The sequence below is a fragment of the Sarcophilus harrisii genome, chromosome 3 (genome assembly GCF_902635505.1).
Source record: "Sarcophilus harrisii chromosome 3, mSarHar1.11, whole genome shotgun sequence".
NCBI lineage: Eukaryota > Metazoa > Chordata > Mammalia > Dasyuromorphia > Dasyuridae > Sarcophilus > Sarcophilus harrisii.
Window position 1 is genome coordinate 517,675,914 of NC_045428.1, and position 26,948 is coordinate 517,702,861.

Consider the following 26,948-nt stretch of genomic DNA (forward strand, 5'->3'; position numbering starts at 1 on the left):
AAAAATAGGGGAACTACACTGTGGCACCAATATTTTCAATATTATTTTAGATCATTTAAAATAACTAGACATTATTAAGTGTCTAAATATACCTGCCAAAACATTCCTTCCAAGGGTTGAATCCCATCACAGGGATAAATGATAGAGGAACTATATGAACATAAACTAAGATACTTCTGATACATTTAAAGTCATATTTAAATAATTGGAGTAATATTTATTGTTCATGGATATCTAAAGCCAATATAATTTTTTAAAAGGCAATGCTAATTTATTCATTGCTATTCCAATTAAATTTCTAAACATTATATTACTGAGTTTAAAAATAATAACAATAAAGTTCATTTGGAAAAACAAGATGTCAGGAATTCCAAAGAAATCAGGAGAAAAAATATGAAGGAAGGAGATTCAGCAATATCAAATATTGAACTACATTTATATCTATTTATATAGATATATATTCTTCTTTCAAGTGTAGCCTTCTTTAAAACTGGGGGCATAAGGTGGGGAGGAAACAAAAAAAAATAGAAAGTGCAAGGTAGAGAACAAAAATAAACCTACACATAAGCAAAAAATAAAACAAAAACAAAAACAAAAAACAAAAACTGGGTAGCTTTAAAAATAATGTGTAGTACTTATTCCATGGATTTTCCTGAAATGGAAATTATGTTTTATATTGAATCTTCTTTCATATTTTGCTATGTACATGACAATGTTCTTTTTCTTCTTTTCTTGTTTTGTATTTATCTTTAAAATGAGTTTAAAAAAATTTTTAAAGGAAAGCAGACTTGGCCTCAGAAAATTTCACCTCAAAACTCAGGTAAGGAACAGCAGATGACTTTGTTGGGGAAGACTGAAAGACCCTCACTGTTTCTGGAAGCCAAATCTAGCAGTGCAAACCAAAAGTGATCCCAGGTATACCATATGTCAGGTTGCTATAATCATTTAATATAATAAAATGACTACCTAATCAATTCCACTGATCTATTACTCTAATTCTTATCCAGTATTAAATTGTTCTGATAATTTCCTCTTTACAATAAAATTTGAGATGTGGTAGGTTTAGACTACCCTCATTCATATTTTTTCATTGATTCTCTTAATAGTCTTGAGTTTCTGTTCTTCCAAATGAATTCTGTAATTTGTTTTCTAAGTCTATAAAATAATTTTTGATAGATTGATTGGTATAGTACTGAACATGTAGACTAATTTAGGTAGACCTGTATTTTTATTATATTAGCTCAGTCTACCCATGAATAATTGACATTTTTCCAATTGCTTATATCTGAGTTTATTTATATGAAAAATGTTTTACAGTTTTCTTCATATAGTTTCTGGGTTTGTCTTGGCAGGTAGACTCACAAATAGTTTATATTGTCCATAATTATTTTAAATGGAATTTTTCCATCTATCTGTCGCTGCTGGACTTTGTCGGTAATATATAGCAATGTTGATGATATTTGAGGCTGCACCTCACAATAGAATCAAATGTGGGACTGAGAGAAATGATTATTAATACTCAATGATTTGGGAGAACCAGATTACATTATTTTTCTTTTATCCTTATTTCAAAATCTCAGTCTGCTGAATGTTGAGCTAACCTTTTCCTCCATCCAGATCCCACCCAGCTGAAGAAGTAATTTAAACTAGGGTTTAAATGGGAATAAATTCTTTGAATAGATTGCTCAAAGCAAGGGCTAACATAAATAAATTTCATAATCAAACTTCAGGTCCAGCCCCTCATTGTAATATTCATTCTCTTGTGAATTGTTAGTCATTTAGAGTTCATTGCCATTCATGGGAACTCATCTCTTCTAATAGCTATATAAGCCTTAAGCGACCTGCCAAAACTGTCTTTGTCTAAGAGCAAGATGGCCAAATGATCACCCTTTTAGTAAAGTGTAGTATTGTTTTTAAAATGATTATATTATCCAGAAATTATGTATCTGAAACATTTTAAAATACCACAGAGGTCAATGACATGTATAGATCTTAGGTCCATGAGACTGATGAAACTCTTGAAAAAAGTAATGGTGCTGTCATCAAGAAGTATGAGAATTTAGATTGAAACCATGTCTTGGTAAGAGGTTAAAAAAAAAAGAAATATTAATACTTTATCACACTGTTTTCTTTGACTGAATCTCAAAAATCAAGGAATCACTTATATTCTCTAAGGCTTAGAAGGTCAAAATAATAATTAGGATGTGACATCCAAGGGCCTCTAGGGCAATCTCATGAGGTCGCAGATGTTATATTGAAGCAATATTTTGTTTTAAAAAATCAGTTGCTATATGAAGGTGTCCTGACTGTAAAACTGGAGAATAACATTCTCTCTACTCCATTCTTTCTTTTAAAACTAAAATTTTTTGAGCTAAAAACTTCTCAGCTATTATCTTCATTCATATCCACAGTGGGAGAAGTAGCAGCAGCAGCATTTTAGTAAAATAAATCTTTTCTGTTTGTTTTGTTTTGTTCTTCTGCAAGAGACCCAGAGATTCTGCTTATAAAATACAGGGGTTGCTTTGTGTCTCACCATTTAGTAGTTTTTCACCCACTACCTTTATGTACATACCCAAATGGAAGAATAGGAAGAAGCACTAGAGAAGGAATTATGTCATATTCATACTATGTCTTCCTTCCAAGGGTTGAGTCCCATCACAGGGATAAATGAAAAGTAAGATTAGAATCTCAAACCAAATTAATGTTAATTAAAAAAAAAATATTTCTTTGTGAAATTTAGGTTAGAAGATTCTACCTAGATTCCCACAGTATCCAGAAGAGACAAAGACTCAAGTGTTTAAGTGCCCTTAAAAGGTCAGTGCAGTGCCCACATAGATACTCCATACAGCTCTTATATACATCAAAGAGTTCCAATCTAGGATATGTAGGATCACCACTATCATCATCACCCTTGAAAGTATGAGAAGCTTGTCAGAGAACATGTGGAATACTTATAAAAACATTAGAAAGAATAAAATTCAACTAAAGTACTTTGTACACAGAATTATTTTAAAACATACTACTACGTAAAATAAGAAACTATCTGGTTATTCTATCATTCCATTTAGTTTCATGCCTCAAATTGTTTGAAGAATGTTATTTGACAACTCTAGAGAGAATGCATTAGGGAGGAAGAAGAGATTTTTCTAGGAGACAGAGATGGAGATCACTGCAATAGAAAAGAGGTCAACCAGCTACACCCAGTGAAAGAATTCTGGGAGATGACTAAGAACCATTACAAAGAATTCCCAATCCCTATATTTTTGTCCGCCTGTATTTTTGATTTCCTTCACAGGCTAATAGTACACTATTTCAAAGTCCAATTCTTTTTGTACAGCAAAATAACTGTTTGGACATGTATACTTATATTGTATTTAATTTATACTTTAACATATTTAACATGTATTGGTCAACCTACCATCAAGGGGAGGGGATGAGGGGGAAGGAGGGGAAAATTGGAACAAAAGGTTTGGCAATTGTCAATGCTGTAAAATTACCTATGCATATAACTTGTAAATAAGAAGCTATAATAAAAAATAAAAAAAGAAAGAAAGAAAGAAAAGAGGTCAAGAGAGCCCCAGTACTAGTGGCCACTTTTTTCCTGCAACAGGGAATGAACAGTCACTTCTTGCATCCCTTATTATGAGGATGGTCTTCATGTATGGGTTAGCCTAAATGATCAGAGAGGTTCCTTTCAAATCTCAAATTCTATAACTTTCTGTAAGTGGACTGAGAGTGAAGGATTTAGAGGATACTTTAGAAGACTTAGGAATTCATTAAGTGTGGCAGAAAAAAAAAAGGAAAGAATCTTTTTGAAGACTTCTATCTATGGAAGTTTTGTACACAAATCAGATTTAAAAATCCATTGAGCTAAATCTACACATTTCCATAGCACTCCTCCTTACAGGCATGGGAGCACTCTCAGGATGGGGGAAACTTGTCCATTCAAAGGAATCAACCAGAAATGGGGGCCATCATCTCTCATCCTGATCTATAGCTTGACATTGAACTCAAATGACTTTGGAGAAAATAAGGCTGGAAATTTTGGACAGCCCATCTTCATTTAAATCAAATTCATTCGCAACTTATGGAATCACCTTCCTAATGGCATGGTCCTTATGGAGATGGAAAGACAAGTGTGAGTAAAATGAGCTGCCCCAGTGGGGTCCAAAGTAATCAATTCTATTTGGACAATTCAGCTTCTTCCTCTTTTTCTTTCCTTGCCTTTCCTTGCTTTTCCTTCCTTGTTGTGACCAGCACAACACAAATGGGCTAGTGGCAGTTGAAAATAAGGAGTCAGGGGTGCTGATAATTCAGCAAAGCCATTTATTAAGAGAAATCATGCTGCTTATATATCTTAAAACCATATTTTATTATGAAAAGCATTGTTCTAAGACCAACCCTGGTTTCTCTTTTCTATGATCTAATTCTCTGAAGCATAGTGTTATTTTCTGGAGACTCAATCTTGTGTAAAGTTCACAATGGCCTAGTAATTGTGCCAGGATTTTATGTTTTTTCCTGATTTCAAGCTTAAATGCACCCTTGATTAATCTTAAAAGGAGGGGAATATCCCATTTACCAAAGTCCCTAGCTTCTTGGGAGTTCTCTACACTTCCCTTTTCTTTCCTTTCATTGCTTTGCTTTGCCTGCTTTCCCTTTTTTTTTTCTTGCTTTGACTTCTTGCCTTGCCTTGCCTTCCCACCTTTTCTTTTCTTTTTTTTCTTTTTATTTTCTCTTGCTTTATCTTTTCCTTTCCTTTTCTTCACTTGCTTTGCCTTGCCTTGTTTTACCTTGACTTTTTCCTTTGCTTTTTAAAAAAATTTTGTTTACCTTTTTCTTTTATTTGTCCCTTGCTTTACCTTTTCTTGCCTTTTTTCTTTCTTTTTCTTGCTTACCTTGCCTTGTTTTACATTACATCTGTTTCATTACTTGTCTACTACTCCCTTAGGAGGATATCATCCCTATATCATAATTTGAACTAAAATATTATAATATTAGTTTAATTAATAGTAATAAGTAAAAGTAAAAAACAATAAATTCTACATGATGCAATTCTAAATCTATAAAATCAAATAAATTTCTATAGTTCACCTGTCCAATTATATAAATTTTCTAAGGAAAAAAAAAAGGAAGGACATGGTTATGACATCGACTTGTCCCCTTATGAACTGACATAAGTCACAGCAGGTGAAAAACTCCCTTAGGTCTGTTTGATTCCAGTTAGGCATTAAAAGCCAGGTCAGAATTAATCAGGAAGGCAATTTCCTATTCAAAAATGAAAAGGCACCATGAAGAAATTGAGACAAAAAGACAAAAACTACTTTAAGCCATGCCAAACTCATCCCTTCAACTTTTCCCAGGGACATATATACAATTGTGGCAGTTCTCAGACTGTAACACATGCCATTTTCTTCCTGAATGGTGGATTATTGGTTGAATGAGCAATTTAGACAACAATATCTGAAATAAAATTCAGAAAGATATCAAATCCCAAGAGATTTTACTTCAAATAGCAAAATTTTATTATTTCACATTAGGACCAGATTATGATTTTTCATTCAAATAATAATTAGCAAAGAACAAAACTATAAGGACATTTCATTTATATTTCATTTAGAAATTAAGAATTATCCCACTCTGGAGTTCCACACATATACTGAATAAGTGATTGTTAACTCAAGAATATCCAGAAGATTTCTGGCTACCATAAGCTTCCATCTTGAATTATCCATTCACTCCTAAGGCAAGATTGAAATCTTTAAATCTGAAGTCTATTAAAATTGAGTTGATTCGAAGATGCCACCTTAACATATAGTGTTTATTAATGCATTGCATTATATTTTCTTAAGTTTTTATTATTTTCTAAATTTTCCTCATAAAAACTCATTATTATGCTGAACTTGGCAATTTCCCCATCTTGAGTGGAGTGAGAAAGAGGAACCTTTTTCTCAGTCCTGTTTTCTCAAAATGATCAAGGCTGGTAAGATCTTATAATCCTGTCTGAATGCAAAGTTTCAAGAGGCCTCACTGATGATCAGGATATCTTAAAGGACCTGTGCAATTTTCCCCCAACAAGCTAATAATAACAATTATGATAATGATAGTAATAAACATTATCTTAGATGACCTTGTTTTTAATTTACCTAAACAATTAATTCTGTAATACAAAGTTTTGAAAATTCTACTTTATGCTTCCCAAAAAAATTCTTAGTTTCCTGGCCATGCTTCCACCATCCCATTACTGTAAATAATTATCCCTTATCAGTCACTATAAAGTCTAAGCCCAGACAATGGTGAGGGTGTGGTGGGCAGTTCTTTTATATAAACCCCTCTTTCTTTTAAATCTCCCTCCCCATTTCTTAATTAATTTTTTATTTTTAATTTGCTCCCTGATTTAAACAAGATTTTCTCTTTTCACGATCAAGAAAAAGTTAATACATATATTTCTACTATGTTTAACATATATTGGACTACTTGCCATCTAGGGGAGAAGGTGGGAGGAGGGGAAAAGTTGGAACACAAGGTTTTGCAAGAATTAATGTTAAAGAATTGTCCAAAAATGTTTTGAAAATAGAAAGCTTTAATTTAAAAAAAAAAAAGTGTTAATAACAAGCTGATGTAGTCCCATCTCTTTGGGGACTTGCCACATTTTGATGTGACCCACACAGTCAAAGGCTTTAACATAGTTTATGAAGTAGAAAAGGATGGTTTTTTTGGAACTCCCTTGCTTTATTCACAGTCCTACAAATGTTGACAACTTGGTCTCTGGTTCCTATGCTTCTTGGCTATTTTTTTTTTAACTGAGACAATTGGAGTTAAGTGACTTGCCCAAGGTCACACAGCTAAAAAGTATTAAGTCCTCCTGAGTTCAGGGCAGGCACTCTATCCCCTGCACCATCTAGCTGCCCCTTCTCTGCTTCTTGGAAACAAACCTGGCCAACTAGTTCAAATATTGCTGAAGCCTCATTTGCAGTGTCTCAAGCATAAATTTATTGGAATGTGAAATGAGCAATTTGAATATTCCTTAGCATTGCCCTTCTTTAGAATTGGGACATAAATTGCTCTTTTTTTAATCAAAGGACCATACTTGCATTTTCCAGTTTGCTGGTATATTGAGGGTAATGATTTAACAGCTTCATTTTGAATTTTAAATAGCTCAACTGGAATTGCCACTTCCACTAGCCTTATTGTTAGCAATGCTTCCTAACACCCATTTGACTTCGTTTCTTAATAACTAACTATATCAATAATCTCACCATTGTTATCTTTGGCATTAAGATCTTTTATAGTTTATTTACTCACCTATTTTTGTTAAATCCCTAGGATTTGTCTTTTATTATGCACATTTACATGAAACTTTTCTTTGATATTTCTAATTTTCTTGAAGAAATTCTCTTGCCTTTCCCATTCTATTGCTTTCTTCTATTTCTTTGTATTGCTTGTTTATAAAGTGCTTAACACAATCTCTTTTCCCCTCCTTTATTTTAAAAAATCCTTTTCTCAAAATCCTGTCATCCTATTATCTGTTAATTGTAATTAACACTGGGAATGGAACCAAGATAGCAGAGAAATCCTTCTATCTGGTTTCTTAAACTGTTCCCCACAACAAATTTAAATTTAAAGTAAAATTTATTTTCAAACTGAATTCTGGAGTGGTAGAGTCGATGAAAAGTTAAGGCAAGGCAATTTTTTTCCCCAGCCCAAGACAATTTAGGTCAGAAGGAAAGATTTACAACATTGGGATTGTATACCTAAAGAATACATGGCAGCAACACCAAATAGAGGTGTAAGAAGTGGTTGGCTAGGACAGCAGCAACAGCAGCATCGAGAACTGTGGCAAATAAAAATGCCACAAAAACAGTTTTCTCAAGAGTAAGATAGCAGTTTAATGATAATGATGCATATAGCTATTAATAAAGTAATGGCCACCCTAGCTAGTCCAGGAACCTGAGCAGATCAATTTATTGGTTAGGCTAATAATAACCAATAAACAAGGTGTGTGGTCTCTCTTAGTGATCGATGTATCTTGCTTCCGATTGGCCTAATAATATACGATTTAAGTAAGATAATTCCAACAGGTAGACATTTTAATGAGGATGTGGGTTAAGAGTTATCTCAGTTCCTATCATTTCCTCATAGGGAGATGGGATTAAGTGATACTACTGATAGTCAACCCCTGAGTAAACTTGTTAGCTTTGAGATATGGTTGATCATTCTCCTCTCAATTAAAGAATGCAAATTGTTTTAAAGGTCTCAACTGCCCACATGCAATCAGATTATTCAAAAAAAACAAACAAACAAACCAACCTTGTGTAACCCCTTTATCTGACTCAAAAAATAGCCTTTTAGATAGGTTCTTATACAGGCACAAATGAAAAATAAAAATTATTACTCATGTAAAAAATTTGCTACAGGCCGATTTCAGACAAGCCTAGAAAGACTTGGAACTGATGCTAAATGGAGTAGAACCAAATTTTTTGTATTGTACACAGCAATAACAAAATTATGTTTTCATCAACTGTGATGGATTTGGCTCTTTTCAACAATGAGGTGACTCAAGACAGTTCCAATAAACTTGGGCTGGAAAGTGTCGTCCACGTTCAAAGAACTATGAAGACAATGTAAATCAAAAAGCAGTTAACTTTCACCTTTTTTTGTTGTTTGCATGTTTTGATTCCTCGTGGGTTTTTTTTCTGATTCGATTTTTCCTGCACAGCATGATGAATATGGCTATTTTTAGAATTGTTCATGTTTAACCTATTCTGGATAGATTGCTATCTTGAAGATAGAAGGGGAAAAAACTTGAAAAAAAGATTTTGCAAAGATGAATGTTTAAAACTTGTCTTTGCATGTATCTGAAAAAATAAAATGCTGTTGAAAAAATTTTCAAATAAAAAGTAAAGGAAATGGAACAAAAAGAAACTCATACCATTGCAAGCCAAAGACTAAATTTATCTGTTTTACATGTGTTATGATAAGAATGGGACTCGCATTTAGAAATTTAGAGACTCCAGCCCAAATATCGATTATTTGTGCCCAACCTGTGGTAAAGCATTCCAAGCTCACATTGGTTTGATCAACCACAGTTGGGATACACTATAATTTGACTTTTACATAGTGATATAATTTTGGTCCTGTTGGAGAACAAGGGACAGCCTAACCTAAGCACCCAACTCTGGAATGTTACAAAGTCTTCAACTGCCAGCTAAACATGGGATTTAGGGTAGATTCTGAAAAAGAAAGATTAGATAAGAGAGGATAATTTGGCTTAGTTCTGTGTGAATGGAAAAGAAGCAGAGAGTCTCATTTCTACCCAGGGGCTGTGGTGGATCTTGACCCATCTTTTTCATTTCCTTCTTTGGAGCTATTAGGAAGATAAAATATATGGCAAAATCTTCCCATCTCCAAAAACTGTTTAAAATTGAAGATAAGATTGCTTGTTGTTGCATTGGTCAGGATAGACTAGAGCACAGGGGAGAGAGATAGGAGCCTGGGACAACAAACACAAAGCATAACACAGAAAACAAACAAGTATGAGAATTATTTTAATTATTATTCTACACAGTTAACATTGAATTAGTAATTTGAATAAAAGTAGAGGAACTTTTTTTCTCATTTCTCTAAGCACATTAAGATCTCAAGTACAAATTTTAAGCTAGATACCTATGGGTCCCCAGAACAACCCTCAGAAGTAGGCAATGTGGAGATATTTCCATTTACAAGTCAAAGAGTTTTGCCACCTCAAATGTATTTCATGTCATTACTTTAAAAAGAACTTTCAGTTTCTAATGGTAAAGGTTTAGAAAGTTAGCCTTTGTAGAAAATCAGGAATGGTTCTCAGGTTCTCAGTAAGAGCATCTTTTTATATCAAATACAATCATCTCATTTAGTGAAATAATGTGGACAAATGTAAAATGGATTTAAATCAGTTCCCATAAATTCTCAAATCTAATTGTTAAGTTCCACCAACTTCCAAATGCTTTCCAGGCTTTTAAGGTTTTAGAGAAGCCATTAATTTTCTTGTTTAAGTTATAAAGTGACTATCTGGCGTTACCTGAAGACCCCTTTCACAGATTGATGTAAGTAGATTCAATTATATACTAAATATATTGAACTAATTATTTTGAAATTAAAATGCTATCTTTTTTCACATTTGCAGATCTAATATTTATACACAGAATTTTGAGGTAGAAGAAAAAGGTTGTATATATGCAAGATTTTAAGATTTTTTGTTCTATGACTGACCAGGTAAAAATGGGATAAACAATGAGTACTTGACAAAATGCAAAAATTATAAAATAAAGTATTTTTAGAACCATTCAGAAATACTCTAACCTCTGTTTATTGGCCATTTGCAGATACAGCATTTCTAATTGAGGCAAAGAGGATTGAATGATTTATTTTTCAAAAGTGGTAGTCCAGGAAGTAACATTTCTTGTATATACATACTCCTGAGATGAAGTTTTCATCAAGAATGCTTTCAATCTAATGGAATTAGCTTGAAGATTACCATTAATATAAACAGCATAAGTCTTTCCTGAGTCGGGTAGAATTATGATAGTTCCCTTTTTATCTTCAAAAAAGCTGAGGGAATCACAAGTCTTCAATAGTTCAGATGCTACAAAAAAGAAAAACTATCAGTCAAAAACAACAGAATTACAAAGTCTTACATGACAGGGAGGGCTTATACAAGTTCTTTACTAATTTCTCCGTTGTCTGCAGGAAATTTGAAATGATCAGAGAAAGAAGCTCTGCTATGCTATGCTAGAGACAACAGACTTTTCTAGCTAAGAACCAAGACTTTTCTTTCAAGCATACTATTTCCTTAATAGACCTCTTCTTCCTACATTTTGCACATAGGTAAATGATCCCTTGTTTTAAACCAAAAATTTCTTTCCTGGCCTTTGCCAGATTTCTTCCACTATCCTGGTCTGGGTTTCTCTACTTGGTTAAAATAAAAGTCAATCAGAAGCCTAAATATCTGATAGTTAAGTAATTGGGCAGAGAAGTTCCCCAATCTTTACTTCTCCCAATTCCTTCAATCTATCCATTTGTTCACTGGAGCACTTGACAAAAGCCCTTATTTAAACATTTATTCTGTGCCCAGCATTACTCCAGCTATCCTATGCCCTCAATTCACCATAGAAACATAATTCTATTGCTACAAATCTTATTTCTGTCTCTGAACAAAAATAAATGTACCCCAGTGAAGTTTTATGAGTGCCCAATTAGAGTCCTGACTAATCTAGTGCAGATGGAGAGTATCAGTAGGACAAAGCTCTCAGTGAATCTCCTTGAATTTATGTCTTCCCTGCTGGGAAGTGGGTGTTCCAACACTCTACCTTGGCCAGGAACACTATTCTAGTTTCGGAATAGTCCAATAAAAATGTCCCTATCTATACTAAGACACTTTCACAAGGGAACGGCACAAGGACTTCAGAGTCTTCAAAATAGAATATTCAAGACCACACTTACAACAGGCCAAGTATATTGGCCTCCTGGTACTCCTGTGAAGAAAGCTCAAACAGACATAGCCAAAAGATTATCACTTACTATGAAATTGAAAGAGTTTTAGAAATTCAGTTGCCACCTTGAGATAATAAATATTCAAATCAAGAGTGAAAGGAGTCAAACTTGGTTCTATGTAATTCCTGTTTAAAAAAAAAAAAGAAATCAGTTTTCATGATACTAAAAGCCATACTTTCTATCTCTGTTGCAATCACTCATTCTTCTCCAATCCCATGATCCCTATGTCCCAAATTCTGCAATTATCTGAACAGTTACATACCTTGCAAATGTGTTTCTCAAATCCTGAGGAGAAAAAGAGCAACATTAGTGAAGTTCATAAATCAGTTCCACTAAAGTTGCCCATGAGAGCGCATCTATGAGTTCAAAGAATCCCTCTTCCCTTTCCTCCCCTGGCTTCCTCTAGGGACTTGCATTGCTCTTTTTTGCTTTTTTCCTTCCTTTGTCCACTCCTTCCTTTCCTGTCCCTCCCAACCTCAGTCTCACTAAACTACTCAACTTAGGAAAGCTAGATTTTACACACAACTTCCTGAAAATTGAGGAGAAACTCGGGCAGTCCCAAAGAAGTGTTAGAAAAAGCGTGGTCAAGTATGAAGTTTTCATCATATCTCCACATAGTTACATGATGTTCTGAGAACCATTCAGGTATTATCTATCATAATGGGAAAAAAAAAAAACAACAACACAAAAACAATTATTGATATAATCATTTAAAAACCTCATGAAAATCATTAAAAATCTAATGGATGGGGTTAAAGTTAGGACCTTTAAATGATTCCAGCATTTGAGACCCAAGTTCAAATCTGACATTAGATACTTACTAGCTGTTTGACTCTGGGCAAGTCATTTAACGCCAATTGCCTCCCTCCTCCCACCAAAAAAGAAGTCTAGGAAAGGGCAATGATAGATATCATCAATTTGATGTTCCCACTTACAGGCCTTGTGAGGGTCTATTAATCTTACTTTTAGTAGTTCCACATTCGTTTTCTGAGTCTTTTCCTCCAATATTGTGATTTTGTCTCTTAGAAATCTGACATATCTGGACGTCATGTCTTCCCATTCCTTCCGTTTCTCCATTATGTCATGTTCCTGAATAACTTCCATTTGCTGCAGCTTCTGAAAGAACTTAATTAACTTTTCATTGTCTATCCCCATTACGAGGTCCTCTATTTTTGCCGTTTCCACTTTTTCTTCCTCTGTTTTCTCCTTCTTTAGATATTCCCATATAACTTGCATTTTCTCCTCAAAAATTTTTCTGCCGATATCTCTATCATCCTGCAAAGAAGTATGTTATTCTGATATTATACATAGAACTACTTCGTGGCCTCACCTCATCCCTGCTCACTCACTGTGGTATAAATGCAAAGAATATTGTACTAAGTGGGAGTCAAGAGCCCATGACTCCAGTCCCTGTCAGCTATGTGTTTTTGGAGAACCTTCCTGGCTTCACTTTTCAACTCTAAAAATAGTTATGCATTTAGATTTATTTCTTTTTTCCATTTAAAATTTTATTCAAGCTTTTTATTTACAAAACATATGCATGGGTAATTTTTCAGCATTGACCCTTGCAAAACTTTCTGTTCCAAATTTTTTCCCTCCTTCCCCTCAACCCCCTCCCCCAGATGGCAGGTAATTTAATACATGTTAAATATGTTAAAATACCGGTTAAGTCCAATTATCTATGTATACATATACAACAGTATACATTTATACTGTTATCTTGCTGCACAAGAAAAATCAGATAAAGAAAAAAAAAAAAAAAAACCCTGAGAAAGAAAACAAAAAGCAAGCAAACATCAATAGATAAAATGCTATGTTGTGCTCCATACTCATTTCCCACAGCTCTCTCTCTGGGTGTAAAAGGCTCTCTTCATCACTGAACAATTGGAAGTGGTTTGAACCATCTCATTGTTGAAGAGTCATGTCCATCAGAATTGATCATAGTCTTGTTGTTGCACTGTATAATGATCTCCTGTTTCTTATGCATTTAGATGTATACAGACTTTATAGCTCTAACTTTTTGGAGCTTAAGACAATTGAAAAACCTACTCCAACCTTTCTCTAGTCTCCTCCTTTCTTATGCTAGGAGTTATCGTCTTCCCAATTTAATTGAAGTTTTGCCACCTATTATTGCAGTTTTTTTTTATTTTTTGCTGAGGCAATTGGGGTTAAGTGACTTGCCTAGGGTGACACAGCTAGGAAGTGTTAAGTGTCTGAGACCAGATTTGAACTCGGGTCCTACTGATTTCAGAGCTGCTGCTCTATCCACTGGGCCATTGTGATTTTAATTTTCAAATATTTTTAGGCATATTTTCTGCTTAGCACTTGTCCAACCACTCCATCTTCAATATCATCATAGTTCACTATTTCCTGTTAAGTATAGTTATTTCTTTGACAAGAATTTGAAGCCCTTTTCAAGCCTATGTTCATAGAAGCTTCTTTAATATTCAGGCTTTCTGTAATCAATCTACTTTTGATTATGTTAATCCATAATGACTACATTGATATCGCTCCCCATGAAGCCTTCCACCAGTGGACAATTCAATCTCCCCGACTTTCATATATCTCAATGACATTAAATTTGCACTACTCATCCTATTAGTCTCCAATTATTTATGCCAATAATTGAATTAAAAGGGCCAAGGTCATGATGCCTTCTGCAAATTTACATTTATGTCCTCTAAAATTTGGCACAGCCCAGAGCTCTCTCTCTACACTGTAGGTTGTTGAATTGACTGCATTCTTCAAGCCATGTTGAAGAAAACATGATCTCAAATTCTTTTGTGTTACTAGACAAATCAGCTAAGTTCTGGGCCTCCAATGTTATTTATGACTTCTTTATTAAATGCATACATTTTGTATAAATACTGCTTTAGCTGTAGTAATTCCCTGGCTGTATATCCTAAAGACTGATTCCCAATCTGCTCAAGGAAATTTGTAATTGCCTTTTCTGCATAAAGTTCATGATAACATAACCATCTGATTGAGTTGGCCATGTAAACACGAAAAATGCTGTGGAAATGTGCTCCTAGCTTTCCAGTCTTCTTAAAATTTCTTAAATTTTTTAAATTTATTGCCCTTCATGAACTTGAGTTATCAGTAACACAAGCCTCCTTGCTGTTCCTCAAACAAGATAATCCATATTTACATAACTATATATTTTAGTTGGTTTCCCCCTTTACCTGCAACTCTCTCCTTCCATTTCTGCCTGCTGGCTTCCTGCTTCCCTCAAATCCCAGCAAAAATATCTGAAACCTTTATGGATCCCCCATCAAGCTAGTCCCTTCCTAGTATTGATTATCTCCAATTTATCCTTTTTCTATCAGGTTTGCATCATTTTTTTTTTTTCAAATAGTCTTTCCCATTACATTGTTTGCTCCAAGGAAGATAATATATTATCTTTGTTTGTTAAGATATTAGGAGACCAAGGTGGGGGGGGAAGCAGTTAGGTGGTGCAGTGGATAGAGCACCGGCGCTGAAGTCAGTAGGACCCGAGTTCAAATCTGGTCTCAAGACACTTAAACACTTTCTAACTGTGTGACTCTGGGCAAGTCACTTAACCCCAATTGCATCAACTAATATATATATATATATATATATATAATTAGGAGACACTGTTTTCCAGCGTCAAGGAAGCAAGCAGACTATTCTGAGCCTAGCATAAAAACAATCCTTTAGTGATCTCTGCAAAATCCCAGAATCTCAGATGGTTTCTGAGCTTGAACAAGCACCTGTGTATCCCTGTTCTGGTCGTGAAGTCATGCTAGAAATCAAACTTGTCAAATTGTTGTTGTCACATCTCATTGTCAGGGCTACAAGTCCAAAGCTCAACAGTTGGTTTAAGTACTGAGAGATCTCCCCAGGTTGTCTTGGGGAACCTCTGGCATGTGTGTCCTTATTTGAAAATTTGTTTTCCTCCATTTGAAAATAAATGTGTTTGATTCCTGATTTTGAGGTCTCTAGCTTGCTTTGTTTGGTTCCAGCTATCCATGGGTTAGAGATTGGTTCTGATCAGGTTGACACCTTGGATCCCCATAATTTAGTAAAGTGCCTAGAAGTAGGTGCTTAATAAATGCTCAATGACCATTGTTATATATGACAAAATGATAGCAAGATAATCCAACACTTTGTTCCAAGATCATATCTCATACCAGGTCACACAATGAATCTATTAGGAAATCCTCATTTCTCAAAGCTTATTTGTCAACTACATCTTTTATCTGATTAATCACCCTCCCTCCCTCTCCTCACCTTAAATGATTACTTTTCTGCTTCAGTGGGTGTAGAAGGGTTTGAGCCCAAGGCAGAAATCAGAAAACTGAAGGCACCAGGCAGAGATGGAAACCAACTAAAACAGCTCAACACATATTATTGAATTTCAGGTTAGGAGACATTGCTTTGATTCAGTTTCTATACTAGTAATAAGAACAAGAGCAAGTGACATGATGGTTTTTTCTTCATCTGCCAATTATGGTTAATAATTAGAATCTTGCTATGAAACCCATCCGCGATCCATAAATAAGAAAGAAACTCAACTCTTACGTGTAAATCTGTCAATTTCTATTTTTCTTTCTATAGTTGCTTTGTATAGATTTGTTGCAGTGGATTTCTCCCTTATGTTGTAAACTACTTAAGAGCAAACTATATTTTGCTTCTTTTTGTATTCTTAGCACAGTGCCTGAAATATAGTAGGAACTTAATATAGATGTTTCCCGATTATATATATGCAAGATATTGTTTAAAAGGATATAATGAGATACTTACACTCCACATTACAGCCCATGCCAGAGATTTCTTCTTCTCTTGACATTGAAATTCCTGAATTTTTTTTGCACTATAGTCCAACATTTTCATTTCTATCTGGAGCATCTTCTGTAAGAGTAACAAATAAACATTATCAGGAGGCCTAAGGCCGCTAACTTGTGAAGGGCTGAGAAACTCATGAACTCTGAAAGGCAGTACTGTTTAAATGATCTGCAGGGGAGAGTCACAACAGGAAGAAAAACATCCCTCTGGTCTTCAATGGGGAGCTATGTACTCAAGGGATATTTCCAAGGGAAAGTTTAAAACAGGGACAACCAAAATGACCATGGAAGGGCCAATACAAATGTTTACCTCAAGCTACATGGAGGATTTCCACTGACCCTTGCAAGACTCACCCTATAGCCCACAGCAGCCACTGCAATGGGCCAATGCATGTGATTCTCATGATCCTCTGATTTAGAGCAGGTCACACAGAGCAGTGTCTTCTCATTTTCACAATACAACTTCTGGTCTTCTCGATGCAGCTCACATATGCCTTCTCCTTCAGGGTTCATAGCAATGTCAGCCTGAACACTTTTCAGCTGGGAGAATTCCCAGCATCTTTTGCAACAGAAAGGTAGAGAAGATTTTTTCTGGAGACAAGACAAGCAAGCACCATGTCCACACTCAATGGTGACTATGTTTGATTCTAAAGTCCAGCAAACAGAACAAAGACTCTCTTCCTCTTCTGCAATGTTATCTAAGAATATCCTGAGGAAAGAGTGAGAGTCGGTGAGAGTTTCTTCTACTTTCATTTTGCTTTTTTAGTTCAAAACAAATACATTTCATGAAATGGAGCAAAGTAACGATCAATTTTCCCTATAAACCTAGAGCAAATTCTTCTGCGAACATAGACATCAGCAAGAGGAAGAGTGGGCACAACTAAGGGATGTTATATTAGTCCAAAAAACCCTACAACTAATAAATGAATGAATGGCTCTGGGAAGACCGTCAGATATTATTTATCTATGGTGAACATCCAGTTACCTATTTTTGTGTGGTCCAAGGGATGTATTTTACTTAGCACTGAGATTGTCAGACAAGGGTCTGAAACTCAAGTCATCCTAATCCCAGAATTTGCACTCTGGTTATACCAAATAAACCCCTGTGAAGTCGGTACTATTAATTGCATTATATTAGAAGGAAATTGAGATGAGAGGTTTGGTAGCTTGTACAGGGCAGACATTTATTTAAAATTCGAAATAGGATTTCAACTCAGGTCTTCCTGAATTGATAATAGATTACTAATCTCTATTCATCAAAGCATGAAAGGAACCCTATCCCTAGCACTTCTCATTTCTCTTGGTAGAATCATCTAGGATGGAATTTTCTTCCTTAGCCGAGTACAAATTCCTCTGCAGAAAACTGTTGTTGCTGAAGTCATTTCACTTGCGTGACTTTTTCATGACTCCATTTGGGGTTTTCTTGGCAAGGATACACAAGTAGTTTGCCCATTTTACAGTTGAGGAACTGAAGCAATTGGAAAAGTCACTTATTCCAAACCCCAAACACAGAGCCAGTTAGTATCTGAAGTCAGGTTTGAACTCAAGAAAAGTCTTCCCTATTTCAACCTCAATGCTAATGAGCCATCCAATTACCCCCAGGAAACTATAAAACTATAAATTCCGGGTCAGTTTCCAATTTGTATTACCATGGGTTAGAGAACTCACTTTTTCACCCGGAGCATCCTTCATAGATGAAATCTTAAGTCTGGATAACAAACAAACACTAAGGACTTTGAGATTTTTTTTTTTTTTTAAACAATATATTTTAAACAATATCTCTTAGAGATACACTTGTGGGCATTAACTGATCCAACATTACAACAGACTTCATCCTTACACCCTCAGAGCCCCCAGCTTCCTGACATTGTTAATTGGACATAAAGGTCCTATAGCTTTAAAAAAGAAGTAGATTGAGGAATAGAACTGTACAAATTAGAAAGGACCTTTCCCTTCTGTTTATAGCTCTTATTTTTTATTAGAAATTGTTATCTTATGGATTTAGTCTTGATACATACGGGCTGAAACTAAGCAATCACTTATTAAATATATACTAATTGTAAAGCCTTTATCTTTTAGATACACATAAAATTCCTACATATGCACACTCATGTGCAAAATTCATATACCTATATACAATTGTCCCACATTAATTCTACAAAATAATATAATGACATATTATTGATTAACTTTATTTTATAGATAACTCAAGAAAGCTTAACGAACTCGTCCAAAGTTACACAACTAAATATCACAGGTAGTACTGGCTGTTTTTACTAACCCAGCTTCTCCCTTAATGTTCCCAATTTTGATAATAAAAGTGTTTTAACAGAAATATTATGGAATTTGGACTCGGAATTCCTAGAGTTAAATCCTAGCTCTAAAACTTTCTATCTAACAAAGGATACTTAGGTCATTTGAATATATTTTGATCTTAATTCCTCCATATGTAAAAAAAAAAAAAAAAAAAAGGAAGAGGAGGAACGAGGTAATCCCTAAAATTCCAGACTTGTCTATATATGGAGTCTTCCAAAACAAAGAGCTTTCCTCAGAAGGAAACTTACCTTGGATATTGCAACAACAATGCAGGTTGGGGAAACATCTTGGCTCCGAGAAGAATACACTACCAAAATGTCTCGAGGCTTGGCTTTTATACGTTTTCCAGGTATTTCCCCCCTCCCCCACCAGCCCTCTCCAGTGAGTGAATCACTAGGCTAAATCAATTATAAAAACAAAAGCTACTTTTCCCAATCAGGAAGATCTCTTAAGGGTTGTTGTTTTTTTGGTGGGTTTTTTTCCGGCTTCCCAGACCTCTCAGCACCCTAATTCCACTGAAAGAGTTAACTTCTCAGTCAAATAGTTAGCATTTATTCAGTGATTACTAAGTGCTAAACTTTGTGTTAAATCTTGTGAATAAAAATCAAAACAAAAACAGAATTCTGCCCCTCAAGGAGCACACGCTTTTGGGAAAGACTATATGAAAATAGATAACTCCTTGTAAAATGTCTGAGAGAAGAGAGATGTGAGAGTAGAATGGGAGGGAAAAGGCCTTTGATAGAACTTGGAACGTGAGAAGAAAGCTTTGTTTTTAGAAAACAAGATTTTAAGGGACTTAGCTTCTTAGCACCTAGTAAGAGGCTTAAAGGCAACGATTTTTAAACATAATCCCTCCTGTGAGGGATAGAAAATCCTATCCAAAAATGACTACTTAAAGACTTCTTGAAGTAAAAAGCAGAAAAGTTGTTTCTCATTAGAATGAACAATTCCACCATGAGGAGAGAAAGAGACAGCTCATGGTAGAAGGGCTAAAGAACTAGGAAAAGATAGACAGTTTTTATAGGTTTTAGTTACAAAGGATTACATCATGGGTTGGGAAACATTAAGAGATAGGTTCCCTCCCCTCCCCCTCCCCCCCAATTGAATGTTATTCGTGCCAAAAACAGCAGATTCCCTGGTTCGGGGAGGAACCATACATCAGGCAACTAGTTGTCTAAACGTTAATAACTTGAACAGCGATAAATGTCATCATTCTAGGTTAAATACATATATCTAAAATCTAAGTAAATATTGGCTAATACTCAACATACTTATGCAGGTCACAGAGACCTAGAGAAATTAAAATAGAGAAAAGGAATTTAAACATTCCTGGAGGTTCTTCACTTTATCTCTACTCCACATACTCCTTTACATATAAAAACAATGTTAACAGTCATTTTTAAAAATGAGTTTCAAAATTTTTCTCTCTTCTCCCTCTCCTCTTCCCTCCCTTAATTACTAAGCAATGTTTAATCATGCAAAACATATTACCATATTATTCTTGTTGGGAAACAAGAAACAGATCCAAAGAGAGAAAAAAACGAGCATTTAATAAGTGTTTCCTTATTAAAGTAGGTCCTATACTAATGATGTGGAGTTCAGCACCAAAAATTGGGGTTCAGTCATGTGAAGAATTCACAGTGGCCATCCTCTTCGGCAAAAAGTTGATTTACTTAGGAGAAGAGGTTACAGACAAAATGAAGAGATGCAATAGACACCAGGAATGGTAAATATGAGAGTTGAGAGAGCAAATGAAAGACCAGTTTCTCAATGGAATTCACAATTATCCAATTGAAAGGGAGCACCCCTTGAAATTGGGGGAATGTCCTTAGCTGGCAGGCTAAATTCTAAGAGGGACTTAGCACCCTAAAAGAACTGTAAGGAGGAAAAGGGGGTTGGGAAGCATAGTGGAGTTAGGAGAGACTCCACGTGGCATGGGGGAGGGGGAAAGAAAAGGAAAGGGGAAGGGAAAGGAGAAAGACACCATGAGGAAGAATGCCTGCCACGGCAGAGTGACCCAAAGGAAAGCAGCCATGGGACGGCCCATAAGTAGATTTTATAGGGAACATTTAACTTCAGGATCATGAGAGGGATTTCTGAAAGACCTGGCAAGGTGAGACAACTGGAGACCTCTACAGAGGGTGGATCCCAGGGGTTGAACATAACTTGAATTTCAGACTGGATAAACTGGACCAAGGGTGGGACCTTGGAGCTGATCTCTATCAGTCCCTTTTCCCTGCTTGCCTCAGGGATCAATTTTTTAGTTTCTCTAGGTCCAAAACATCGTTGTCAATGACTTCATCATTGACAAATGATATTTTGTTCTATTCAGGCAAATTCTGTCATTGGACAATTAGCAAGTGGCCAAAATACTTTTCTAATGTTTCCAAATTATTTATGGAATTTTCTGACATAGAATTTCTTTTTATATTAAATTACCCTTTCAAAATTACAAAATTAATGCAGACAAGATTAGAAGGGAAGCAGTAAATCGGGAAAACATTTTTACATTCAAAGGTTCTGATAAAGGGTTTATTTTATTGATTTGTTTGTTTCTTTTTCTGAGGCAATTGGGGTTAAGTGACTTGCCCAGGATCACATAGGAAATATTAAGGGTCTGAGGTCAGATTTGAACTCAGGTCCTCCTGATTTCTGGGCTAATGCTCTATCTACTGTACCATCTAGTTGCCCCCTCATTTCTAAAATATATAGAGAATTGACTCAAATTTATAAGAACTCAAGCTATTCTCCAATTGATAAATGGCCAAGGGATATGAACAGACAATTCTCAGATGAAGAAATTAAGACTATTTCTAGTCATATGAAAAGGTGTTCTAAATCACTATTGATCAGGGAAATGCAAATTGAGACAACTTTGAGATACCACTACACATCTGTCAGATTGGCTAAGATGACAGGAAATGATAATGATAAATGTTGGAAGGGATGTGGGAAAACTGGGACACTGATGCATTATTGATGAAAGTATGAACAGATCCAGCAATTATGGAGAATTATCAAACTGTGTATTCCCTTTGAGCTAGCAGTATTTCTACTGGGATTATATCCCAAAGAAATCTTAAAGGAGGGAAAGGGACCCACACATGCAAAGATGTTTGTGACAGACCTTTTCATAGTGGCTAGAAACTGGAAATTGAAAGGATGCCCACCAATTGGAGAATGACTGAATAAATTGTGGTATATGAATATGAAACATTATTGTTCTGTAAGAAATAATCAGCAGGATGATTTCAGAGAGGCCTGGAGAGACTTACATAAACTGATGCTGAATGAAATGAGCAATGTATATGGCAACAACCAAATTATACAACTATCAAGTCTGATGGATGTGACTCTTTTCAACAATGAGATGATTGAAGTCAATTCCAATGATCTTGTAATGAAGAGAGCCAACTACTCCAAGAGAGAGGAATGTGGGAACTGAGGGTAGTTCACAGCATAGCATTTTTACTCTTTTTGTTGTTTGCTTGCATTTTATTTTCTTTCTCTTTTTTTTTTTCTGGTTTGATTTGATTTTTCTTGTGCAGCAAGATAATTGTATAAATATTTATACATATATTGGATTTAACATATTTTAACATGTTTAACATATATTGGGTTACTTGCCATCTGGGGAGGGGATAGGGGGAAGGAGGGGAAAATTTGGAACACAAAGTTTTGCAATGGTCAATGTTGAAAAATTATCCATGCATATGTTTTGAAAATAAAAAGCTTTAATAAAATAGTTTTTACTATTTCCCCACTACTTTTAATTCACCTACATTTATCCTCATTATTTCTTTTCTCTCCTTAATAGAGACCTATCAGATGTAACATTTAGCAAAAAAAAAAAAAAGAAGAAACAGAAAAAAGAAAAAGACAATTAGCAAAACCCATCAATATATTCAAGGATATGCTAGTAACAAGTGCCTTACCAAAAAACATGACACACTTTTAAGTTTAAAGAAATACTTCTTGCATCCTCCATTTTTTTTTAAAATCTAGACAATCAACAACAACAACAAAATCAAACCCTGAATTGTTGTGTTTGCTAATTTCTGAGGCATAGATGAAAACACAGAAAATTTAGCAATTGGCTGTACCTAGTAAGAGTTGGCTCCAACACTCCTTTGAATGTCTTGGAGAAAATAAGTAACAATATAATAATAATTGATATTTACATAGAACATATTATTTGCCAGTAGTTATGCACTCTTAGTATCTCCATTCTACAAGTAAAGAAACTGAGCTAAAAACACTTTAAGTAATTGTTCTACATTCATGGACTATCCCTCCCTTGGCAAAAGAGTTTCTCTTAGCTCTTTTCTGGGCCCAGATTATTCTTTATAATTTTTCAATATTCATTTTCAATTGTTTTGTGGGTGTTGTTCTTTACATTTACATGGAGTAATCATTGCGTATATTATTTTCTTATTATTTACCTCATTTTACATGAAGTCATATTAAGTCTTTGTGTAATATCCGGTATGTATGATTTGTAGTGACTCACTCATTAATAGATACCTGTAGTATCAATTTCTCTCATCCTTCTCCAAAAGAGAAAATTTAATTCTAATTTTAATTCATTTAATTTTAGTTTTATTTGTTAAAGGGGGAAGTAGGAGGTTGATATTAGAGACTTGGGAAAAGTCTCAGAAAAAGGAATTACTGGGAGAAGAGATATCCATCTATTCCCTCCACTATAGTTGGTATAGGAAATATAATTTTAAAGTTCAAGGTAAATTTTTTACTTTTCTTCACTAATTGGGAAAATTTCAGTTTGAGCCTCCCGTTTCTCCTGTAATAAGTATCTCAGGCCCTTGAAACCTATTATCTTTTGCCTAAAGCAGTGGTTCTCAAACTTTTGTTTTCAATATCTTTATCCTATTAAAAATTATTGAGGATATCTCCAAAGTGTTTTTGCTTATCTGGATTATATGTATAGACATTTACCATATTGGAAATAAAAACTATTTTTGAATTTGTAGACCCTCTAAAAGGGTTTCAGAGATCCCCAGACCATACTTTGAATATCACTGGAAGTCTTTAAAATCTGCTTTCTCCAAATCCACTGTAAACCTATGGCTGGATTTCCTCTCATCTATCATATGATTTAGAATGGAGGTGGGGGTAGCATTTCCACCCCCATGTCCATGGTTCCCATCATTTCTGCCCCAGTAACTAGTTCTTTTTTGTTAGTAAGAATTCAGTTGGAGAGAATTGATTCTTGTTAAGTGAATACATTATAGGTGATTTAAGTACAAAATATCTCGATAAAATTTATTCATAGTTATACTATGCCTTCCTACTCACCTTATCTTATTTCTTAAAATACTTTTTTCCTATTCAGTTTTTTTTTTAATAACATCTATCCACCTATGTTTATTTTCCAATTGTGAGCTCATCTTAATCAATCTGAGTAATACCTATGAGGTTAAGTATCATTCTAAGCATTTAGACTTGCAATTTCTTGTTCACTAAACTTTAGTCATTTTATTTGTGTATAAACAGCAGATAATTAGATTTTGTTTTATCACATCCATCAATTTTTTCTTTATTGAATTGTTTAGTACATTTACATATAAAGTTATGTTTATATTTTCTTCCTTTTGCTTCTAATATTAGCTTTTTTTTCAATTTTAAGATTTCCCCCCCATCTACTTCCATATATCACAAAGCAATATTTTTTCATATAAACCTCTTATGTACTTCTGATTATTTGTGCAGCATTGATATGTCTCTGTCATACTATCATATTAGATCACATATTGTAATATAAAGTACCATATCTACTGAAATTTCAGTTTTGTATTATCCAGCATTAATAAATGTGCTGTCTCTGTTCATATTCAGGGGTCCTCAAACTATGGCCCGAGGGTCAGATGAGGCAGCTGAGGACGTTTATTCCCCCTCACCCAGGGCTATGAAGTTTTCTTTATTTAAAGGCCCACAAAACAAAATTTTTGTTTTTATTGTAGTCCCGCCCTCCAACAGTCTGAGGGACAGTGAACTGGCCCCCTATTTAAAAAGTTTGAGGACCCCTGTAAAATGTTCGGTGAAATTACTATCAGAATCACCCCAAAGAAAATATGTACTCATATTCCTCTCAGGAGTTTAAAGTGTGAACTTGACTCACAGAGGGCCAATCAGTGAGAAGATGGAGTTATCAAACCCAAAGGAATCTATGCTCCTCATGAAAATTCTGAAAGGAGAAGAGTTCACAATATGATCTTTTTCTCTCTTGACCAAAGGAGAGGGGGAAAAAAAGAATCCTACATTTCCATAAGTTACTTGCAGTCTTGCTTTGTTTGTCCCTTTCCCACTCACCTTACTATCTTCATTTTCTTCCTCTGGGCTGTCCTCTTTTCAAGACAATTCTCTCCTCCCTTGTCTGATATGGCCATATGGTCTGATAGGTCATCACACTACTATCTATCACTGCTAAATTTACAAGAAGTAATTTCCATTTTCTCTTTTTAAAATTTTTATTAATTTTTTTAATTTATTATAATAACTTTTTATTGACAGAACCCATGCCAGGGTAATTTTTTACAACATTATCCCTTGCACTCACTTCTGTTCCGTTTTTTCCCCTCCCTTCCTCCACCCCGTCCCCCAGATGGCAGGCAAATTTCCATTTTCTCAAGGCTATCTCCTTCCTCAGCTCCCATTTCCATAACTCTAATGAAATTTTTCTCTCAAACCTCACTGATGAACATACTTATGAAATGTATAGTTTAACAAGAAACAAAAGAAATTAATACTAAACATTAGTCCAACAAAGTGAATCTACTTGGTGACAATTTACATTGAATTTAATTTTATTTTTAAGTATGACTTTTCAGATTCTCTCTCTAAGTTACCAAGAAAAATCCTTGTTTCTTTCCATTCTGTTTTTCCATTTATATAGAAACAGTTAATTATTAATACTCTCTTCTGGCGTTTTTTTGTTTTTTGTTGTTGTTGTTGGTTTGGTTTGTTTTGTTTGTGGGGATAAAGGGAGGATCTTTGTTATACATTAAAAAATTTAAGTTTTTTTGTAATTCTGCATTTTTGTCTTGGCATTATAGTATTACTGTCTCACCAATAATTTAATAAATCTCCTATTGTGAAACATTTAGACCGCTTTCTATTTTTTTTTTTGAAATTACATGTGAAACACTGATTTCCACTGAAGTCTCCCACTCTTGCTATTTACAAGATTCAGTTATTATATTAGTATAATACCATAGAGTGACTATAAGTATATTGGTTTAACCTTATAGTCCCACCTTCCCATGACCAGCCAAAAATTTGCATTCATGTCCCTGATGTTAAATTATCCCTTATCAAATCTGGCTATGGCCCGTGCCGTCTTTGCTGAACCCTTTGGGTCAGTCCATGGCACTCTGCCATGGTCTTTCCCTTCACTCCTCCCTCATGCCATATGGTGTCTCTCCTTTCAAACTCCATTATACCTTATGGTTTCTGTCTCTTTCCCACAGCTAACTTTTTTTAGGGTGCTAAATTCCTTTTAGGATTTAGCCTGCCAATCTCATAGTGTTCCCTTTCTCCTGAGTAATTGTGTTTCACCAAGGAGCTTATTTTTCCATCATTAATTATGTGTTCTATCATTCTGTTGGATATTTCTATTGTAGCTCTCCATTTTGTCAGGGACCTTTTTTCCTAAATAAATTGATCTTTTTCCAAAAAGAATGGCCATTGTGAATTCTTCACGTGACAAACCCCCACATTTGATGCTCTTTAGATTATATCATCTGGTGCATACAGACCACATCATTTTCTATAACAGCCACATCATGGCGATAAATTAATCATTTTGGTGAAGATAATGGCTATCCCAATAGTTCATAACTCATTTGATTCTTTGCCCTCTTCCTCTGGATCCCAAGTATTTGGGATCTCCTACCATTCACTAAATTAGCCTTAGATGTAAAGATAGTTATTATAAACAAACATCAACAAAAAATGTAATAGTGATGTTAACATTTGCATGGCTGGAAAACTCAGTCTGAAGATTATTTTACATTATGCTGAATATTCACCAGGATTATCCCCAGGAAAGAGACTTTCCACTTCAGCCATAGCTCTCATAGGAAAACATTTTCAAACCATTCACTCATTCAAATTTATGTTAAAAGCATTAAGGAGATGGGGGGGGGGGGGGAAGGGAAACACTTCAGCTCCATCTCCCCTGGCGCCAAGAATGAATACACTTGATTATTTATGACTCTTGTTTGGTAGTAACAGCAGCAACTCTATTTCAATACTTGCTTTTCTCATGAAAGTCAGTTCCCTTAG

The 26,948-nt window shown here is 34.9% G+C and overlaps 1 protein-coding gene across 1 annotated transcript in view; it reads right to left on the minus strand.

The window, feature by feature from the left end:
- Nucleotides 1-9,678: 9,678 nt before the first annotated feature.
- The window catches only part of LOC111720214 (nestin-like), a 29,592-nt gene continuing 12,322 nt past the window's right edge, over nucleotides 9,679-26,948 (minus strand). Inside the window, exons 4-7 of the mRNA XM_031961437.1 lie at nucleotides 16,686-17,040; nucleotides 16,291-16,398; nucleotides 12,462-12,801; nucleotides 9,679-10,618 (exon numbers count right to left, since the gene is read on the minus strand). Coding sequence (XP_031817297.1) covers nucleotides 10,398-10,618; nucleotides 12,462-12,801; nucleotides 16,291-16,398; nucleotides 16,686-17,040 — 1,024 coding nt within the window. The 3' untranslated portion in view covers nucleotides 9,679-10,397. The remainder of the gene's footprint in view (nucleotides 10,619-12,461; nucleotides 12,802-16,290; nucleotides 16,399-16,685; nucleotides 17,041-26,948) is intronic.